The following is a 21,934-nucleotide window of genomic DNA, read 5'->3' on the forward strand; positions in this document are numbered from 1 at the left end:
TCAAAAGGGGTAGCCCTCGGGCCTCTCAAGGACTCAATTCTGAGAAGACGCTTTGATTAACACTTTGGCGTTCCTTGAAAAAAAAATGACTTTAATATGAGTGTGCCCATTTAATCACCTGTGATCAATGACAGTCTAAACCAGTGGTGTCAATCTGCAGTACTGGGGGACCACAGTACCTGCAGGTTTTTGTGGTTTTCTTCCAATCGGCAGCCAGTTAACGCCTTGGGAGCAAAAATTTTTGGATTTGTTACCCAGTCACTGAGGTAAATTAATCCGTGGTGCTGAAAGGTACTGAAGACCAGCTGACTCTGTGGTCCTCCAGGCCTGAGCTCTGAGGCCAGCGCTCTGAAGCCCTTTCAGGATGGGCGTGCCAGCACCCCTGACTCCGTCTTTAATGATCTGGGGGGTGGTGATCTCCTTTTCCCGCTTCGCTTCGCGAGCCGCGGACGGCGGGGCGAACGGGACGAGAGCGCATGCCTGAGGGGGGGGGGCGAAGTGCTCGTTTAAACCTCTCTGTCGCCCGGACGACCCGCGATGTCCGTTACCTGCTTTCGATAGGCCAGCGACTTGAGCTGTGAACCCCTCTGGTTAATTTGCGGTTTGTCGACAGTCAAGGGCCTCCAGCCTCCTCCAATGAGAAGCAGACTCCGATTTTACGAGGGGGTGGGGGTTGGGGGGTAAAAGTGGAACCAAACGTTTTCCGGGACCCCCCCCCGAGTGAAGGCTTGTTCTCAGCGGGCGGTGATCCCCCTAGGGTGGTGGTCTCCAACCCCGGTCCTGGAGGGCTACAGGGTCTGCTGGTCGTCATGGTGACCCTGCGCTTCGTGAATCAATCAGAGCAGTTGATTACACAGTTAACTCAACTCGCCTGGTGTCTTGGGTCTCAACCGGGTGCTGATTTTAAGGTGAAAAACAAAAACCAGCAGACCCTTGTAGCTCTCCAGGACCAGGGTTGGAGACCGCTGCCCTAAGGAAAGAGAAGGGAACGCGTCGTCACCCACGCGGCACACGGGCTCTCTTTAGCAATTCCAGCGTCACCTCAATTTCACCGTCCTCCCCCCTGTTGGAAAGCGCGGCGTCTCTCTGCCGTTTCCTCCGCGCAGATGATAGTATTTTTCAGCCCCTGCGTCCGCTGGGGACCCGCCAGCTGCGGCACTCTCCGGTGCTTTGTCACTTTGGCACAGGGCGTTAATGGCGGTGGGATTAGTGTTTGCCCCACATAAAAAAAAAAAAAATAGGGGGGAAATAAAAAGAGGTAAAGGGTGGTGGGGGGGGACTGCCCGCATCTGAGAAGGGAGAATGTGAGTGGAGGGGTGTTGACCCATGCACCAGTGATTATCTCCTGTGTAGAACTGCAGTTTTACTCTTCAGTGTATGTACTTATGTGTAGGCTCTTAGGGTGGAATAGTGTGCACTCTTCAGTGTGTAGTGTGCACTCTTCAGTGTGTAGTGTGCACCCTTCAGTGTGTAGCGTACTGTTCAGTGTGTAGTGTGCACTCTTCAGTGTGCAGCGTACTGTTCAGTGTGTAGTGTGCACTCTTCAGTGTGTAGCGTACTGTTCAGTGTGCAGTGTGCACTCTTCAGTGTGTAGGGCACTCTTCAGACACACTGACTCTGTTATTTTGTGTCTTTTGTGTTTTCCGTGCTGCAGGTGCTGTCATACTGCTCGGGAGAACAAACATGTTCCGGTTTAATCACCCTAAAGAAGCCGCTAAGCTCAGGGAAAAAAGGAAGGTAAGTTTTATTTATTCATTTATTTATTTATTTTTCTTAAGAATTATTATTTTTTTAACGCGGTGGCGCGCTCATTTGGGCTAATTAGCGAGTGGAGTTTGCGATAATTTTCCGGCCTGTGCTTGCGTTTGTCGTCTTCCTTTGCCTTTCTTTAAAAAAGTTTAAAAGCTTTGTGCGGCATAATTAGGAAACTGCAAGTCATTAATGCCTTTAGAATCTCTGCCATTCGAGAAGAGTTTTTTATTTTTTATTTTTTATTTTTTTTGAAGTGAGATGCAAAGAGTTATTTTGAAACCCAGCTACGCATCCTCAGTGGGATGGCTCTGTTCCTCCTCCTCCTCAGTTTTACCCTACGCTTCGGAGGCCAGACGCGTCTGGGGGAAGCATGCCAGTCGCGATGCTTACTGTCTGGGTGGGGAGAGGAGTCTGAACTTCATGATCGGGAACTGCTGGGCTCTCTGGAAGGGAATGTGGTCATTGAGGGAAGGAAGGGAAGGGACTGAGGGAACTGCTGGTGCTCTGAGTGTGTGGATGGGGAAGGGACTGAGGGAACTGCTGGTGCTCTCAGTGTGCGGATGGGGAAGGGACTGAGGGAACTGCTGGTGCTCTCAGTGTGTGGATGGGGAAGGAAGAGGGGGAAGGGACTGAGGGAAGCAAACGTGTCATTTCAGCCATTCCGGCTCATTTGAAAAGCAGATTTCATAAACTCCCTGTTTTCGGGTAAAGGCTCGGGAGGCCTGCCCCGGGACACGGTCCGCGCATCTCAGCGGCCGTTCGAGTTAAGAATGTTGTGGCGGGACGTGACTGGCAATCCAGCCGCGCCTGTCCAGTGCTGGGCGGGTTTCAGAAGTGCCCCCTTCTCTGACCCCCCAAAGGGGAACAGGCTGTCTGATAAAGAGACAGTGCTATTGCCCCAATACTGCAGGTGTAATCTTCTACTGAGTTTGAAATGGCGTTATGTGAACCTCAGATTTTCCATGTACTGTGTAATCATGTTTGGTATTGTTGGAAAAGCTGGTCTCGTGGGAAGAAGGTGGTGTTGATGGTACGGTGGGCGGTGGATAAAGATGTCTCCCGTCTCTCGCCCTTTCAGAGCGGCCTGCTGTCCACCCTCAGCCTGTCGATGACGGACCTGTCCAAGTCCTGCGAGAACCTCTCCGCCGTCATGCTATACAATCCCGGGTGAGCGCCGGCCCGTTGCCCCGCCCCCCCCGCACGGCTGACCCCGCCTCCCTCGCTAAGCCCCGCCCATGCGCATGCACTTTCCCAGAATCCCCCCCGCCCCACCCCGGGCACTCCCCCTGCCCATGCGCGCACAGTACACCATGCGGTGTCACATTCATTCAGATTGCAGGGTGCTCTTTAAATCTGAATGGGATGAGCTCCTCTCCAGGTCTGCAGTTTACCCTGTACTGATAGACGGCAGTACAGTCACTATCTAATTCCTGCTTTAGAAAATCCTGCTCAATTACCCCCTCCTGAGATTTCAGTAATCTTAGTGGGTTTTTTTTTGTTGTCTACACCTCTTTGAAGTTGTGTATCTTGGGTGCAGAAATAAAACGGCCACCAGTTGCACTTACAAGAAAAGAAAAAGATGTTTCTGAGGACTGCTGTGAAAGTGGCTTTTAAAAGACTTTTAAAATAACATTCTTTTCATGTTTCTGTATAAATGTGAACATTTAGCTCTAATGTGTCTCGTCTTTGGGTTTGCTGCCCGCATGATTGACATGAGAAAGCTGAAAGAGATGTGTTCCTTTTTGGTATTATAATTATTGTTATACTTATTCGTGTTTTATTTGTGTAGTATGCGGTTCGCTAACAATTTGGCAGTTGGGCGAAACTAACTTGTAAGCAGCTTTCTTACCGAGTGCCAAAATAGGCAAACGTTGTACTGGGATAAAGCTTGTTAGAGATTAGCCCTTCAAGTCCTATTCTCTGTACTTTGGATTCCAGTATCTGGCTTCTGTGTATTTTCTAGAAATTACAAAGATAGATTCTTTTTTTTTTTTTTTCTGACTGTTGTCATGACAACGATGCTTCCTGTGATGTCATTAGTTGTTCAGCTATGACACGGAGTCAGCAAGGCACAACATAACCAAAGTCGCCGTGCAGATCTATAATTATGTTGTTGTGTGTTTTTTCTTTTTCTCTTTGTGTAGTTAGGCAGCCGAGTTCTTGCATAGCATTTAAAAATTGAAAAGCTTGAGCACACTTGTTTTTCATTGTACTGTGCTGTGACTTTCAGCCGGCTGACTGGGTTGTTAGTGTATTTTTCTACCAACCACTCTATGCTTTAAAAAAGGGTCTTCTAATGACAGCATGTAAAGCAGTCAGTGAGCGCTAAAAACAATTGTATGGTAGACCTCTCTCCCCACCTCCTCTCCAATAATCCGACAGAAAAGAGAGGGAGGGAGAAGAGAACAAACGCACAAAAGGAATTCCTACATCGCTTTGTGTCGTTTGCCGTTTACGGTTTGATCTCTCCGTTTACGGAGAGGACGTTTCTCACGCTCAGCGCGCCGCGTCTTCGATCGCCGACGTCGTTTGGAACGGCGGCCCTGCAGGCCGGGCTCCTGGCTTCCTGTCGCTGACGGACAGGCGCGGGTCGTCCTGGCGATCCTCGAGCGGGCACGCTCCCGGGGGGTCCCGCGGGAGCGCGTCGCGTCGGGGAGATGTTTCCGGAACGCTTCCGTCCTCGTTTTTTTGACGGACCTTGATCCCCCACCGTGAGACGCGATGCCCCCCCGGTTCCTCCTGAAGGCCCTGGCAAGGCCCCAACGCCGGGGGGCCCCCTCCGCCCCCCCCCCCCCACACCCCCGAGGGGACGCCTGACAGAAGGTGGCACCTTATGAAAGTTTCATTAGGAAGACGAACAGATGCTTTTCACTCCGTTCCTCTCGTCTACCTCCACCTCCCCCCATTCATGTCAAAAAGAGGGGGGAAAAAAGACAGAAAAAAGGGATTAGCATTTTCACCAGGCAGGTTGTCTGCTTTAAAAAAAAATAAATAAAGAAAGAAACCTCTTCCCCGGTGAATTACGGGAATCTGACTAAATAATTTTACTCCCTCAAAAGAATTATCAAGCCAACGCAACAAAGACTGCCTCTATCGCAAATCCTTTTTTTCTACCCCCCCCTTCCCCCTCCACCTCTTTTCAGCCTGTTCTTTGCTGAAGGATGCTTTAACCTTGTCTGTCTCGAGACTTTGAGTCAGGGGACCGGTTGTGGCAGTCATTGTTGAATGTTTTAGTCGTCGACGTCCCGAAGTGCTGTCGTTAGTTTTTCCCCGTGCTTGCGCCACGCCATCTGTGATGAACACCGTTCATCTTGAGCCAGGATCTCTCTTCTTGACTTCTGCATGAAATAGGGAAGTGGATTGGCTTGTGTATCTCTGAGACCCCACATACATTGGAGAACCGTTCTGCTCTCCTGCCTTAACAAAGGAATACATAAAAAAAAAAAAAAGATTTATATTATTTTTACGGTTATGCTATAGCTAACCTTCTGCTGAGCTGGAAGGAGAAGTTTAGGAGAAGGAGAAGAAACGCAATATCCACAAATGGAGACCACTGCAAACAATCGCCCCCCCGAGAACAGAAGAGAAAAGTAATAAATGTGAGGTGGGGAGAAATAAAAAAATAAAAAAACAAAGAAATGGAGGATTAATGTTCCTCAAATCTGTGGTGATATTGAAGGTGATGGTTGGTGCGGGGGTGGGGGTGGGGGGTATGGGGGTGATGGGGGGGATGGGGTGATAACATGCAGCTCCACCCTCAGTGCGTTTCGCTGCTTGCTCCTTCGGACGAGATTAGCGATCGAGGCCACAGTTCATTTAGAGATTTTTATACGGCTTTTAAAAAAAATAAAAAAATAAAATTAATCGCATATCGACCCGTCTCGCTCGTTTGTCGCAAAAGTATCTGCGAGTCTAAACCCTCGCCGTTTGGTGGTGGGGGGGGGAAATAATAAAATAAATAATCTAAAGAGCGTCTGTACAGAGTGCTCTCGAAGCCGCGTTAAACTGCACAGGCGGCTCGTCGCCTTCCCGGCTCGCCCTCGAGCGCGCCGACGCAGTTTCGATTCGGCCTTCCTGAGGAGCCGGCCTTAATCCGTTTGCTTGTAAATTGTTTATTCGCCTGTTCGCCCTTGAGTCTGGCGCGAGCGCGCTGGAAATCAAGGTCCCCGGCGCGTCTCCCCTCCATTTTTCTCCGTCTGCGGGGGGGAGGCGCGAGGTTCGCGTCGACCTCCTTCCGAAAAAAACGGCCGAGTGTTTTCTGTTTAACGTCGCGTTTATTTGCTTTCCTTTTCTCTTTTTTTTTTTCTCGTTTTTTTAAGAGCGCGCTTCCTGGTAAAAGTGCGGCGTGAGGTAAATTGTTTGTCAGCGACGATTCATCACCGCTCATATTAATGTGGCCGGTCTCCCCTTCAGCGCTGACTGGGCTGCGGTTTGGCGGGCAGAGCGTGGCTTCGGTAACTCCGATTGGACGAGGGTTGTTTTATACAATTTAGGCCTTGTTTTAAAAGGACCTGCGCTGACCTAATCTCACCTGAAATGGCAGCACAATGGTCATTGAATACTTGTCAGCCAATCGTTGTATCACGCGGTGGCTCTCCTCTGTTTTGGAAGTCAAATCCCCGTCCTCCCAATCGCCCCCCCCCCCACCCCCCAGCTCAGAAGCAAGGACGTCCCGTCGGCCCGTCGGCCCGAGAGGTGCAGCGTTCGCCGAAAGCAGACGTGTGCTATCCCTCGGGGGGCACGCGGTTCGATCACGTGTCAAACGCTCCGGAGCTCTATCGAGCTTCTGAAGAAAAATCGCGGGACGGAGATAAAAAAAAAAAAAAGAAAATAAACAAAAGAGAGAAAAAGAAAAAAAACACTCTGTAATCAACCTGGAGGACCGTCGGCGTCTGACAGAAACTGACTTTCTAGCGCGACGATCGGGCGACTCTGTAACAGAGGCGTTTTTCAGAGAAACAATAACGGTACTTCAGTTTGTGTCGCATCCCAATTTACCAGCGCTGAGCTTTTTTTTTTTGTTTTTTTTTGTTTGGCAGCTAAATTGAGTTCAGATGAGCTAGCGCCAGTGCGGATTGCAGCCCCAGGCAAAGTTTTATTTATTTATTTATCGGTAACATTTAATTCCCAGTCAGTCACTCCTTTTGTTGCAATATTAATCTCTGCCGAGCGGACGCACATGGCTCCGGTGTCCGAGGGAAGAGCGGTCGGACCGGATTGCTTCTTCACGCTCTGTGCCCTTCGGCTGCTAGGCTACGCTGAGGGGAGAAGGCAGCCTGCGGTGTGATTTACATTTCATTGTGTCTCGCCTTCGTTTTCACCGACGGGCCTGTGGATGTGTCCCGAACCGTGCCCTTCTCTCCGAAGTTCCAACCGCAATTTTACAGCCAGCGCCTCAGTTTCATAAAGCTACATAATGCCCATTTTAATTGAGAGATTTTTATTTTCAGCCATCCTCTGAATTGCATTTAATGCTTTTGCTCCAGTATGCTAGCATTTATTTATAAAGAAATGCATTCAATGCAAGTGAAACACACTCCTTGGTTCACTTGGTTCATGTAACACGTTACAATATCACAGGGGCTAACAGAAGTGGAAGAAACCAGACCTGACTCTTCTAGTGGGCTTGTGCCCTCATGAGAGCGTATGGAGTAGGGGTGTCGATGGCGCAGGACTTGTCTTAATGGTTGTCTTTGCTTTTTCCGAACCTCCTCTGGCAGTCTCTACAATGTAAAGGGACCCATCTATCTCAGGTAGAGGACCTCGGTGTTTTAACCTCGTTTGCTTTGAGTGCATGCTAACCTAGCCTGGTGCTCTTATGTTGCAGTGTTACCGCTTTGCTTTGTCTCATTTTAGTAATTTGTTTTAGTTTTATTGATTTTTTATTTTTCATTTTTTGCTCACCTCATCGCTTGCTGAATTAATACCCCCACAGAAAGGACCAAGCTAACCGTTTGCACGGTCTTCAGTACCCTGTGTGATGCTGTGTGTGTTTTCACTTGTGTCTTTGTCGTCTGTGTACACTATATGTTGATCAAACCCTGTTGGTGTGTGTCGATTAGGCTAATGTGTCAATGTCTTTTGATCTGGTGGCTAAGATTTGGTTTCTGATCGTGATTTTTGATAGTGTTGCTGTACCTGTCAACAGGTTGGAGTTTGAAAGGCAACAACGGGAGGAGCTCGAGAAGCTGGAACATAAAAGGTATATGAATTACATAACGTTACTTTACCTGAACGTTAGCATTTAGCGTTCACTCTTATCCAACGTGACTGGCACAGTTTTTCCACTTGTATAATTGTTCACCTGGATTCAGGTTAGCTGCCTTACTCAAGGCTACCGGGGCTCTTGGGAAGTAATCCCACAGCCTTTGGCTACACTGCCACCCTCTGCGAGAGTAAATTGTCTGCACGGACAGAACGCTCGCGTCGCTCTATATTTAAACCGCCAGCTGCGCGCGTGTGCTCCTCCTCAGTTGCGGGAGCACGCTATGGCAGAGTGTGGAGTCCTGGGAGGAAGGGAGGCTGTGTGTTTATCGTTACGCTGCCTGCACAGCGCGGCGCGCAGCGGGAGTGTGGGCAGCGCGGCGGGCCTCGTTACGGCGGTGGGAAGCTTCCGGAAGCGCGAGCCGCGCATAGCCCGGCTCGTTCGTGCTAGCGCGCCGGTAAAGGGAGGCGTGGCGGTAAAGGGAGGCGCGGATGGTTTTTTAAAAGGCGGCTGACGCCCGCGCGCTCTCTCTCTCTCTCCTCCTGCAGGAGGCTGATAAAGGAGATGGAGGAGAAGCAGAAGTGCGAGAAGGCGGAGCTGGAGCGCATGCAGCAGGAGGTGGAGTCGCAGCGCAAGGAGTCGGAGGAGGCGCAGCTGCGCATGCGGCGGCAGGAGGAGAGCCTGAGGCAGCGCAGCCAGGACATCGAGGGCCGCCTGCGCGACCTCCTGGCCGAGAGGGAGCGCTTCGAGGAGGAGCGCCTGCGGGAGCAGCAGGAGCTGGAGGAGCAGCGGAGGAGGCGCGTGGAGCAGGAGGAGCTGCACAGCCAGGCCCGGCTGGAGCAGGAGCGCCTGAAGGAGGAGAAGACTGAGATCTTCCGGGAGCTGGAGCGGTTGAGGCGGGAGTGCGAGGAGCAGTCGGTGAGGCTGGAGCTGGAGAGGAGGCGCCTGGAGGAGCAGGAGCGCGAGCAGGTCTCCCTGGTGGGCCGTCTGGAGGAGCAGCTCCGGGAGAGGCACGAGACGGTGGGCCTCCTGAGGACGGACGACGCCCGGCGCCTGGAGGAGGAGAAGGAGGCGCTGGAGGAGATCAGGGAGGTCCTGCTCAAGGCCAAGGAGGCGCGGCCCGACGGCGGCGAGGAGCCAGAGGAGGCGCGCTGCGCCAGGGGGAGGTACACAGAGTTGAAGGAGGCGCAGCTGGAGCGGCTGGGGGGCTTGCAGGAGGCACTGACGCAGGAGCAGGAGCGCCTGGAAAAGGAGGTTTCGGTGGAGCGCAAGGCCCTGGGCCTCATGCAGCGTGCCCACGAGGAGGCGCAGGAGAAGGGGGCGCAGGACGGGGCCAGCGTGGCCCAGGAGGAGCAGCGCCTCCGCCAGGCGGAGCAGAGGCTGCACTTTAAGGAGCGGCAGCTCGCCTCCCTCACGCAGACCCACCTCCCCGCCGTCAGGGAGGAGAGGCAGCGAGCCGCCGAGCTCCTGGAGCGGGGTCCGCTGGGCCTCGACAACACCCTGTACCAGGTGAGCCCGGGCCCCAAAAACTGGGGGCCTCAAACTCAGACCGTGCCGGGGGCCCGTCCCGAAGCTGGGGTTTCTCAGCCAGTCTCCTGCTCAGTTAGGGTTCTTACACACGCTCTTTCATTAGTTCTTTACATCATTTTTAAAAACTTCTTAAGATTCGGCTCGTTATCGTTTGCTTTGACTCTGAAACCGCTATTATCTCGCGAACGGCGGGTTTTAGTGGCCGTGCGTCCACACTTTCGCCAATTAGGAGCCTGTTGATTCACTTCAGTCTTTAATTTCATCCGCTAAAAAACTTTTAAACCTCTTTTTATGGAACCATTTGCATTATAGCGCGATAACCGCAACGTGAATATGGAACTTTTATTCTGACATAATGTGGCTAATAATCCCTCAAAACATGAAAAGCGTCTAATTAAGGAGAGAAAAAAATGAACGGCTTATTAAAATTCCAGGATTGCAATTGTGTTTGAAACAAAAACCAGCGTACACAAGGGTCCCCCAGGACCAAGGGGCAGTAGAACACACGAACAAGGGCTCATATAGACAGACACACAGCTCATCTGTATCACAGAGAGTGAGCTTCCTGCAGTCTGTCTGTCTGTCTGTGTGGTGCGCGTGCACGTGCGTGTGTGCGTGAGTTTGCGTGCATGTGTGAGATTGTGTGTGTGCACGTGTGCTGCTTTTAAATTTCCACCAGTTACCTCCTGCTCAATTAGCAGTACACACGGATATGAGTTCACACTCAGGTTAGAACCCCTTTCATAATGTATATATTTATCCCTATAAAACGGGTCATTAATCCTCTAAACCCTGCAGATTTTACATACATGTATGTGTGTGTTTATACAAGTAAAAGCAAAACTACTGGGACCGTGATACAATTTTTGTTGTTCTGGCTGCCTACTCCCAACACCTTGGATTTGAAACGAAAGAATGAACATAAGGTCAAAGTGCCAGACTGTCGGCTTCAGTGCGAGGGTGTTTATATACCATATCAGGTGATCCCTGTAGGAATTGCAGCCCTTTTCGTGCATGAATAAATGCTATAAAACACGCGAAGACCTCTTCAGCGGCTATAATAAGGGAGGTGTTAAAGTGGCGGCAGGTGGAGAAGGAGGTTCAAAACAAAAAAATGAAGTGGGGGCGGCTGAATAATTGTCATAAAATGTGCAAAGGCCTCTCCGGCAGGTGTAATAAGGGAGGTGTTAACATGGCGGCAGGTGGAGAAGGAGGTGGAGGAGAAGGCGGAGCAGCTGTCGGCGCACCGGGCCGGGGCGGAGGAGCTGCAGCAGCTGCAGCGGACGTACGAGTTCACGGCCAACGTGGCGCGGCAGGAGGAGAAGGTGCGGCGGAAGGAGAAGGAGATCCTGGAGTGGCGCGGGAAGCGTCAGCGGGAGGCCCTGGAGCAGGCGGTGGCCAGGCTGGAGCGCCGAGGGGAGGCCCTGCGGAGCCGCTGCCGGTCCGCCTCCGCCGAGCCGGAGACGGAGGGGCGCGGACGCAAGCGCTCCGCCCGCGGGGGTGAGGGCGAGGAGGGGGAGGAGGAGGAAGAGGAGGAGCAAGGCTCGGAGGCCAGTCCGGAGGAGGAGCAAGGGGCTCAGGAGCAGGACGGAGAGAGGTGAGAACTCCGCTTGCCCAAGAGCCGTTTCACATGTTCACATGTTCACAAAAACTGGAAAAATAATTTAGGTGCACCTCTTCAAACCTGGATGCATTGGTGTGCTCCTAAATTTTTCACCTTAAACATTTTACAAAAAATGTCAGTGTAGATCCCTGATACTTAAAAATAATTGAAATTTGCATAAAATAAATGCATTATGCAAATCGCATGTGAGACCTGCCTAGGGACCCCCCTACAGAGCCTTCACGGACCCCCAGGGGTCTGCGGGGACCCCCTGTGGGAAAGCCCAGGGTGTAGATGTTTATTAGCATATTTAGCAGTTATAGTTGAGTTGTTTTTTGGACTGATCCCCTGTAGAGGGTTGCATCCTGACCCATACTCGGTGCAGCCCGAAGGTACTCTGTCAGTTTCTTGGGTATCAGGGCCTGTTCTTACCTCTGTGACGTTGGGTCAGATCAGGTACCGAACCGCTGCCGTAGCTGGACAGCCGGTTCTGATGGTTATGAACATTCATTCAGCTGCGTCCTGTCGGTCTGGTTCAGGTTGGGCTGTAAAGATGTTGGCCTTCGGCAGGCTTGAGCCTCATTTATAGCCCGAGACCTCTATTCCTGTGAATCAAGTGAAGCTTTCAGATGGCTACTGCATAGAGGCTATTTAGCTGGAGCAAAAGTAAAGTTTTACACAACAGCCGTCTTCACGAATCCTGTTCTAATTTTATACTTTAATTCAGAAACTTCTAAAGGAGGAAAAAAACCCACATGAAGCGCTCTAACATCGAAACGAGCTCTGCTGCCCTGAACGTTGGTGCTCAGCAGCTGCGGAGGGAGAAAGTTGAATTTTAACTGAAGGACATGATAAGCGAACCTGACAGAAGAACAGGAGGTCTGCCCGAGACTCGCTCTAAATCTCTTTTGTGTACAGACGGGGTTTTCTGCCGAGACTTATAGAACTGTGTTCTGGGATGTTATTCTGGAACATTCTCGCATTAGATTGAACTGTATCGATGCCTCGATGGATCTCAGCTGTTCAACGAAACTTTGATTTATTTATATTTTAAAATCACGAGTTATTAATGCGCTTTGTGTACTTTGAGGGATACTTTCTCACTTTGTCATTAATTTATCGCTTTCACGGACGACGGGAAGTACAATTAAAGCGTCTGCCTGCGTGATTCTGCAAACGAGTTACACTTAGGATTATGGTTTAGCGGAAAAATACAGGCGTGCCATCGGCACGGAGCGTAATTAGCCGCGGCCGAATTTTGGGCTTTATGCGTTTCGGACGTGCGCCGTGTCTAAACGAGCCGAAGAAAGGAGACCGCGCGTTCGCTCTGCGGCTGCTTTGCGGCGCGAACGTCCTGGTCGGCGGCCAGTGACTCGCCGTTAATTGAGTCTCGTTGATCGTTTGTGTCCTCGGCTGGGATTCGCGATGGCGAACGTTCCCTTTCAGCGCTCGCGAATAACGCGGTGTGAAATTAGAGTAGCCGGCTGCCACTGTAGCTCTGTTTTTTTTTTTTAAAGGATTAAGTGGAACGAGTAAATATGTGTTTAAGGATCAATCTGTCAAACGTGTTTGTTGTCTCCCTCCCCCCACCCCCTCCCCCCCTTTGGAATCGTCTCATAGCGCTGCCAAGATGTGATTTCACAAAAGTTCTCCACGATTAGATTTACGCTCCACAGCGATGGAAGCCGAAGCGTGCCGTGGTGATGAGTGACAGTTTCGGTCTTGCTGCGTGTCACTCTTTCTGAATCCGCAGACGCGTTTCAGAGATCGAGCACCTGTAAAAGATGTCGCTGTACTGACAGTCTGATGTCTTCAGGGTAGAGGAACAGGATGAGAGCTCAAGAAAATACTGCTAGCACACCATCAAAAATAAAAAATAAAATAACGTTATTTTGTGTGTGTACACTCACACCCGTACTCACACGCACAGTTTTAAAATTTGAACAAAAAAAAAAAACAGGACCGTTTTGAGAACAGTCTGCTCCTCTTCAGAGGCACTTTGAACCAATAATCCCATAATGCATTGCTTCATTGTGTTTGTAAACTAAGGCCTCGGCCTTTTAAGCACGAGTAGCAAAAGATAATTTTGAAACTCAAACCAAATGAGAGATGGTATTAATTTCCCATCCTCTGCATTTTAAATCTGTTTTTTTTTTTTTTTTTTCTTTTCTCCTTCTGTCTGTAGTGACCTTAAAATCCAGAGCATATGCTTGGAGTGAAGCTGGTCTCTCTCCCATTGGTTAATGGGTGCTTGTCTCTCACTTTGGCTAACAGCTACTTGTTTCTGTGGTTCATTGTCTGACAGCTGCTTGGCTGTCTCCCATTGGCTAGTGGGCGCTTGTATCTGTCTCCCATTGGCTAGTGGGTGCTTGTCTCATTCTCTCATTGGCTAACGGCAGCTTGTCTCCGGCCCTCAGGATGGAGCGTGAGATCCTGCAGCTGAAACAGAGGCTGAGCGAGGGTGACTCCTGTGGGCGGAGCTTCTCGGTGGGCGGGGACGACAGGTCGACCAGCCACAGCAGCTCGCCTGTCAGCCCCCGCCCGAGCCTGCCGGGCGTGCTCCCCCTCACGGACGACAGGTGAGTCGCCCCGGCCTCGACCACGCCCCCTTCACCTTGGAAACAAAAAAAACAAAAAACAAACATGCGACAAATATGGAAATCAGGAATGGGGGAAAATACTTTTTCATGGCAGTGTCAGACCCTGCTTTATAAGATATTGTGCCCTGAAAAGAGGTAGAGAAATGAACTGTTTAATACAAGTGCTCTGACTCAGACAATCAATCAAAATGGATGAAATGGGGTGAATTCTTTCAAGAAAGAAAATGTCGGTGATTTTCTATCTCTTCAGTTAAGTGGGGGTCCATCCCTCTGTTTGCCTGCTGGTGTTATTTAGTGCAGCTGTCCTGGGGGGTAAAGAAGCCAATGGGATGAGCTGGTAAGATGGTGCTTTTTATGGCAGGGGGGGGAAAATTATCAGAAATGATTCGCCAGCAAACGAAAGACGTTCTGTACTCGGCTGGCTGGTTTGAGTTTCTGCTCTCGGTCTGTTGATGGATTGACTGAGGCGGTGGATGGGGTAGGGAGGTGGAGCTGGACGGGGTGGGGGTGGGGAGGGGGATGGGGAGGTTTTTTTTGGTCCGTTTTCCCAGTCACGTAGCTGTAATGCCTAAAATCCCCAGGAAGTCTGCAGTCTTAATCCGTCTGAGGTTTGTTTGATTTCGGCGTTCTGTGTGTTCGGGGTCGTATTTAATTTCACAGTTAATTGAGTGGTTCTAATCTCACACGGACAGTCGGTCTGTTTGCTATTCAAATCTGAGAGAATTGTTTTCTTTAAATTTCTTTCTTTTTTTTTTGGGATTTGGTGCGGAAGCCATTATCCGTTCTATCTTCTTGCCAGCAAATATTGGTCTCAAACATCACAACATTACAAATTACTTGATCCGAATTTCCAAATAAGTGTCCCAGCCTTCACACTTCCCAGTATGGGTGTAATTGCTTGTTCCTTGTAAATATAATTAGTAATATTAAATTGTAACCACTAACCACCAGAATCGCTGCAGTAGCATTGCGTTTCAAAGGACTCCTGCCTTCTGCAGGACTTGGGAAAAGCACTTTCAATTTCACAAAATCTGAAATAGTCTCCAGAGCCAAATTAAGCATGCCAGTGGCAGTCTGATTTTAAACTCATTTAGTTCTTGATCTTAGTACTAAGGAGTGCGACTGTCTTGGCTGTTGTACACAACTGTGACTTGTTTTATTGCCTTATTTGTGTTGTGGTCGCTACTGCGTGTTTGTGTTGGAGGTTTAGCTCTCGGTGGCGCCCCCTGGTTAATTTGAGGAGGAATTGAAAGCAGGATTGATGGTAACCCTCGCCATGTTTTCGTCTGGGTCCAGGATAAACGCGTACATCGAGGAGGAGGTGCAGCGGAGGCTGCAGAACATGAGCCTGGCGAACGGGGACGTCGGCGTGGGGCTCTCCCTGTCGTCCGAATCTCTGCGGGTACGTTCTCCCCCCCCCTCCCCGCGGGACAGTGATTCAGATCAGGCCGGCCCCCGTACTCGTCTGGTACAGGGGCTTCGCGTTGCCCACGCAGCCCGACTGGAGCTGGGCCGGGTGTCGCTAACGATGTTAAAATGGCGGGGCGGTGGGCGTCTGCTCCTCTGATAGCCGTGCAGGGCAGACAAGTCTTCATATCGCTTCAGTATCTGTTTTTTTTTTTCCTTTCTTTTTTTAGTTGAACTGTCACTGTGCATTACATACTTCATTTGTCAGAGGCTTCACCGGACAGCTGAGAGAGAGAGAGAGAGAGAGAGAGAGAGAGCCAGGGGCAGCCTCTCGCTCTCCCTGTGTCGAATTTTAGTTTTTAATGAGGGGGGAAGAAAAGTACGAAAACCCGCTGACGCGTCTGTGGACACGGGCGCCGTTTCGTCAGTCGCACGGCGCTCCTGTTCGACGAGCGGAATTAAAGCCCAGAGTCGGGGTCTCGAGGGTTCAGCACCTTTCAGAATCTTTAGAATTTCCTTTTCTGAGATGTGTGGAAAGGTTAAAACTGAGTGAGGGAACTCAAATCCTTCTGTCCTTCAGGAAGAAGAGAAGTCGGTTACAGACGGTGCCTCTGAAAAACCCACGGAGGTAAGCGGAGGTCAAAGTCTGGGGTGCGTTATGCACAATAACGGACTACGCAATGGCCCATGAACAGCATGCATTACCCATAATCCTCCTTGGTGAAGCGGAGCGGATCGATGAGTTCTCCGACTTCCTCTTAAACACACCTCTGTAATCGAGCATGTCATGTATCCTTAGCTGACTCGGTCCATTTGATTTCCCCCTCTATTAAATAAAAAAGATTAATTTTAAATTTATATGTTTATTTCATTTTAAAAAATTTGTGGAAAATCATCAGGAATGCATCAAGCAGTCGGTCCCAGGTAATGTTTTTCTGACCGTGCGAAATTGAGTACTTTTTTTTATTTTATTTTTTTATTTTAATAATTTTTTTTTAAGTGTTTTTTTTTTTTCTGCTGGTTTTCTTGATTATAATCTTTCCCTTGCCCATAATGCCCTGCTCTGCGTTTGGGGCTTGTGCTGATTTTACAGCCGGCGGGCTGGAAGTGATGATCTCGCCCGCGTTCATGCTGCATATTTTTATTGGGCCGTTGATTGCGGTGCTCAGAAAATTGCCGTCTTTCTCTTCTAGGAAGATGAGAAATCTCGAAACGGGCTGGATCCGCGGAAACTGAAATATAAGGTAAGTCTGGACGGTTTTATCTAACTGGGTCATCTACCGGGAGAAAACTAAACTACGACATTAATCATAATTCAATAATCCTGAAATAATTGTTCAATGACTGGCATTTGGATCTTTATTCGTGATCATTTCCTACTAACATCATTGGGCTGTTGATCAAAACAAGTTCCTGTTAGCATCACAGAACAACTCAGCATTCCGAACCGTCTTCTTGCTTGCGATCGGCTTTTGGATTTGTAGGCCTTGTTTACGGTTTCCTTTCTTTGCGTCATCGTCCGCTTTTCCCCGGAGTTGTGACACGTTTCAGTCCATGGAGTCGAATTTATCGTTCCGTATTTACCCTGCGGCTAGTGCTGTTAAACCCTCATGCGTCAGTGCCTGATTTGTCAGTCTTAGGCTAGTTTTATCTTCCCATAGGGGACATTTTTATTTATTTATTTTTTTTATTTATTTTTTTATTTATTTTTTTTTACCCCACTTTTTTATTTTATTTTTTTAAATAGGAAATATTATATAAGTGGTCTTTTAGTGATTTATTTAGTTTAGTCAAATTCACATGCTTAGATTATCTAAATTTACATTGCAGTGGACTTTTGGGGTGGGGAAAAAAAGCATGATGAGACTCCTGTGAGCATTTAGTTGGGTTTTCTTAACATGATGCATGTGTATAGCGAAAGAAATGATGCACATTCCATATTTCACCACAGAAATCAATCCTTAATCTATATATGCACCAAATCTGACATGCGAGCATGCTGCACTGTCCTTTTTGTAATCGGAGTTCTCTAAGGTGATGAATTTATCCTCGTAATTGTTTTCGAGTACCATCATGGTGGATCTGTAATTAGAGTTTTTTTTTTTTTTTTTTAAATTAAAGCAACCTTAATTGGGCAAATTAGTGATTTAAATTTTTTCAAGCTGGAAGTAGTAATCCTTTTTGTCTGAGCTCGTCAAAGTCAAAGACCCCCTCTCTCCACACACAGAGAGAACCTGAGCCTCCGCTCCAGCCTGCCATCCCGTTCTCCTCTGGCCCCGGGACGGGCGGCCCGCCGAGCGGCGGGGACGGCGCTGGGGCGCGGGAGGGGCGGAGCTTCGTTAACGAGCCCCCCTGTCCCGCGGAGCGGCGGCGGCACGCTAATGACCCGGAGGAGGGTTGCGTTCTCCCGGGCAGGACTGAAGAGGAGCCCCGTTTGTCACCTCATAAATCACGGGGACGCGAGGAGACGGCGACGGTCGCCGTGGCGGCGGAGCGCCGGGAGATTGCGGGTCGCGCCCGCCGGCCGCCGCCCGTCCCGGCGCGAGCCGACGGGGGAGTCGGCCCGGCCCCGAGTCGCGGCGCGGACGACGGGCAGCCGGCCGACAGGGGCGGGTACCTCACCGTCAGCGGCTCGGGCCGGCCCGGCCGCTCCAGCCCCGAGCCCGGAGAGACCTCGTTAAAGGAGGGGCGGCCCGTCCTCCAGCTCGCTCGTTACCGCGTGCAAAAATCCGCCGCCGACGCCACCGAGGTCCCAGCAGCGCCCGGCGCGGGCCTGGAAACGTCCTTGCCGAGCCGCCCTCCGGAACGCCAATTTGGTCGCGTCGCCATCTCCGGAGCGTCGGCCGAGGGCCGATCGAGGACGGGACGGGACCCGTCCGCCGATGACGAACCGTCGTCCCGGGACGTCAACGCGAACCAGAGCTACAGCCTGGGCAGCTTGCTGGGGAAGCTCTCCTCCCTGTACAGAGACGCCAGCCGCAGGCTGCAGAGCGCTCCTGGAGCCATCCGGCCGGCCGGGAAGGGGGAGGACGCCGGCGGGGGGGGCGGCTGCTATAAGCAGATGTACCTGGTCATCAAAGACCTGCCCGCCATCCGTCACGTGCACCTGGAGATGCCTCCGAAACCTGACGTCCCGCAGAAGAACGCCCGCTTCACTAATTCTCTCCAGACCTACCTGCAGGACGTCAACAAGTCGGTTGACGGTGTGCCGCCCCAGACCGTGGCGGGGGTGTCGGGGGACTCCGTGACCCGTCGCTCGAGCGGAAACGTTCCCGTGTTTTGCCAGAGGCTGGTGGAGTTTCCCAGCCCCCTCCCGGAGCTTCAGGCTCAGCCTCCGCACGCCCTGCTGGCCCAGTTCCACCACGTCCTGCCGCCAACCGTTTGCTCTACCCAGAGCCTGCTCGGAGTCTACTGGCTCAGAGTCGCGAACTACGAGGAGCCCGCTCCCAGACCCGCCTGCGTGCTTCTGTTTGATTCCGTGCTCTACGCGATGACCTCGGCGCCCGGTGCCCAGCGAGGGACGCCGCCGCTGGCCGTGTTTCACGCGACGCCCCTTGCGCAGGTCGGCGAGATCCACGTGGGCTTCGCCGGTCAGCACCTGAGGCTCCAGGGCTCCTCGGCCGAGTCCGTTCTGACCCTGTACACCCACAACAAGCGCCTCACCCAGGACCTCCTGGGGACCTTCCTGAAGGTCCTGTGTCCTGAGCTCGCCGAGGAGACCTTCCGGAAGCACCCTCTGCTCTGCGGGGACCTCATGCAGCTGTCTCTGGACTGGGGTTCCCAAGTGCCCGACCTCCAGGCCAAGAGGGTGCGGGTCAGCTCGCAGCTGGACAAGGCGCTGGCCGACCTGGTGTACCTCCTGCACTGCAACATGGGAACGGACGGCCCCCGCCTGGCGGAGGTGCGGCCGCTCCTCTACGCCAGCGTGGGCGCGGTGGTGACCCCCGAGCCCCGCCCCCGCGCCCTTGCCCAGTTCCTCCTCACCGACACCCACCTGGCGCTGGTGCAGGAGGACGGCGTGTTCCACCCCGCCCCCCGATCGGTCGCTGCGGCGCCGCGGCGGCCCCACTTCGAGGTGGTCGGCGTGCGCCGGTGCGCGGACGTGCGCTGCGTGCTGGTGGCGGAGACGAGCGGCGTCCTCCAGCTGGACGTGGTCTTCGGCAAGGCGGGCCGAGAAGGGGGGTGCGGGGCCGGGCGAAACCACGGAAACGGGGCGTCGGCCGCCGTCCCCTCTCCCGCCGAGCCCGCTGATTTATCGCCCCGCTCCGAAGTCTGGAAATTAACTTTCGGCTGTAGGGCAGAGGCCGCGGTCCTCATTAACCGCTTGTCGGCCGTCTGATGCGGGAGTTGTGGTGCGATCCAACTACTGTCCGAACTGTAACCGCTCAAAAGCAGCGAAGAAGCCAAAGAATGATTCATTAATTTTAAAAAAACACTACTGGAAGAATTGACGAAATAAGTTTAAACTGAATGTGTTTGTGTACGGCTATATGCTGGCACCGTCTGTGCTGCTAGTGTAGGTTCTCTTGTTTTATTTGTGAAATTTGTTCATACTGTTTTGCCAGTTTGCACGACTGATCTATTTCCTCTTTTCACTCCGTTTACACCTGGTACTGTATCTACAGCTGATGATGCCTTTAAACCTTTCATAGGAAACATCGGAAAGCTGAACACTTGTTATTCATTGTGTATGCGTGGGTGTGTGTGTGTGTGTGATTGCACGGGTACGTGTGTGTGTGTGTGTGCGCGCATGCACGGGTGTGGGAGTGTGTGCATGTATGTTTGATTGTGCTTGCGTGTGTGTGTGTTTCCTAGTACTTTATATTTTCAGCAAATTGGTTCCAAATTCTCCGGTTCACCGTACTTCAGGTTCAGCACCGAGCACTTTACTGAAGGGAGGAGGGTACTTTTAAGAAACTTTGCGGTATAAGGGACGCCCCCTCAACAATGTGTGCCTTTGTTTGGTCAACTTTAGTGAAACCTGTCAGCTCAGCTGAGCTGTATAACGGGGATGCCTTACCGCACTGCACTGCGCACAGCTGACGGCTCCACTCAATTAGTGTCTGTCATTCCAAAACAACAGCTTTAGTTTTTTTCAGTCTGGCTGGAGCTGACGTCTATACGTTTTATTTTCGTTTGTTTTTTTTGTTTTTTTTTGTCCATCTCCAAGCTATCACTCTTCATTCCTTGCCTGTTTAATGGGGGGTGGGAGGGGAAATGGGACAACTGGGAGGCTGCTCATGTGGGAGACAGACAAATTTCCATTAAGTTTGTTCGGGGTAATAGCGAACACTCACACGTCGTTCATTTTTGTTTCGCATTTTTGTTTCGCTTGCGTTTGTTTTTCTACTCACTTAATTTGAGCCGGGCTCCGTGGGTGCGTTAAAGGGTGAGGTTAGTATTTTTAAACTTGGGACTTTTTTTTTTGCTGCAGTTAATACTCCGAGGTGACGGCGAGAAGGTGGGGAGAAAGGAAATGTCGAGTGGAAATTAAGTGTCGGTGTTTTTCTTGGCTGTCGACGCGAAAACCCAGGCGTGACTTTCGGCTGGATGTTGCACAGAGCAGGTCGTCTTCGGCGACGAGTCTCTGCCCTCCAGAGTGGGAGAACAACGTCGCCCCTGACAACTCCGCCCGATTCCGACGACCTCGAGGTTCTCTCAGCCTTACTCTCGGTTATATAAGCATAATGATTGCCTTCCGCGGGTTTCCGCTGACCGTAAGCGAGTGGGAGAGTTGTGTTTGCGTTAGGAACTGTGGAAAAACCACCGGTTAAAATTTAAGACTTTCTTCTGAGGTCTATTTATGTGGCTTTACACTGGCATTGCGATAAATGCCGGAAGTGAAATTTTTAGGTTCGATCCCAAAAAGCCCCTGTTGCTTTTTAAATATTGTGTATGGTTTTAATGCCCCTCTAGTTTTAAGAGTTTCTCGTTCCTCGCCTGTGTAGGTGCTTGACAATCGGAATGGAGAAACAACCCCTAATAAATAATAAAATTAATAAAATAAGAATTAGAATTTTGTTCCGTTTGCTCGCTGACATTCGCGATGCGGAAGAGCATGCACGCCGTGTCCTGTTGCACCAAACAGTCGAGCGGTTTTAAATATATTTGGACAAGCATTTGACAGCCCTGATGTTTTTGTAAATTCACGTTTTCCTTTTTTTTTCTTCTTTTTCCTTTTTCTTATTTTGCTTTTTGCTTGAGTTTGTCATTCTGTATCTGATTCTGTTTGTTCAGGAACATTTGCACAAAGCCGTTAAATAAAGAATTGTGTGATTGTGAAGAATTTTATGGCAGCAGAAAAAAAGAGATATTGATGTAATTTGCAGTGTGATTACAGGAATTTCACAGTATTGTCAGTGTGCAGTAACTGTCATGTTTATGTCATGAAATTTAAATAAAGATTGAATTTATATAATTCCTTGCACGGTCCGTCATGGTTTCTACAAGCCATGTATTGTGTGTGTGTAATTCTACATACATTTCTTTGTCATTAGGCTTGATTTATTGTCATTTCGTAGCTAAGGTTCGGGTTCAGTTGGAGTTTAAATGCAGATAACCCAGCGACGCACGTCAGGCTAACAGGCAGGTATTAGCATAGCACCGCAGATCAAAGCATTCGCAGAATGAGATTATACATGTGTCACTCTGATTCCTGGAGTATTTAATGTGTTTGCATGTGGCATTGGCTGAATGGCTCCATTTTTATTTCCGTCTTAATGCGTGGTCTTATTCTTTCCGCGGGCAAACGCGCCGGCTCTCTGGCGTGATGCCGTCCTCTAATGTATACTCTTCGCGTGGACGTGTAACTTTGATCTCTTCAAAGCTCCAAATGCC

At 50.6% G+C, this 21,934-nt stretch overlaps 1 protein-coding gene across 4 annotated transcripts in view; it reads left to right on the forward strand.

Annotated features, from left to right (window-relative positions):
* kif16ba (kinesin family member 16Ba) overlaps positions 1–21,934 on the forward strand; it is an 81,514-nt gene that overhangs the window by 35,605 nt on the left and 23,975 nt on the right. Inside the window, exons 16-25 of one of the 4 annotated variants that reach the window (XM_064316724.1) lie at positions 1,655–1,737; positions 2,831–2,919; positions 7,473–7,505; positions 7,901–7,954; positions 8,506–9,466; positions 10,690–11,084; positions 13,508–13,669; positions 14,987–15,092; positions 16,291–16,341; positions 17,325–21,515. In XM_064316724.1, the coding sequence (XP_064172794.1) occupies positions 1,655–1,737; positions 2,831–2,919; positions 7,473–7,505; positions 7,901–7,954; positions 8,506–9,466; positions 10,690–11,084; positions 13,508–13,669; positions 14,987–15,092; positions 16,291–16,341; positions 17,325–19,436 (4,046 nt within the window). In that variant the 3' untranslated portion in view covers positions 19,437–21,515. Of the gene's footprint in view, positions 1–1,654; positions 1,738–2,830; positions 2,920–7,472; positions 7,506–7,900; positions 7,955–8,505; positions 9,467–10,689; positions 11,085–13,507; positions 13,670–14,986; positions 15,093–16,290; positions 16,342–17,324; positions 21,516–21,934 lie in introns of those variants that run through there. The other 3 variants (XM_064316734.1, XM_064316743.1, XM_064316753.1) reach the window with 3 other exon arrangements.

Source organism: Anguilla rostrata, chromosome 2, assembly GCF_018555375.3.
Source record: "Anguilla rostrata isolate EN2019 chromosome 2, ASM1855537v3, whole genome shotgun sequence".
Lineage (NCBI taxonomy): Eukaryota > Metazoa > Chordata > Actinopteri > Anguilliformes > Anguillidae > Anguilla > Anguilla rostrata.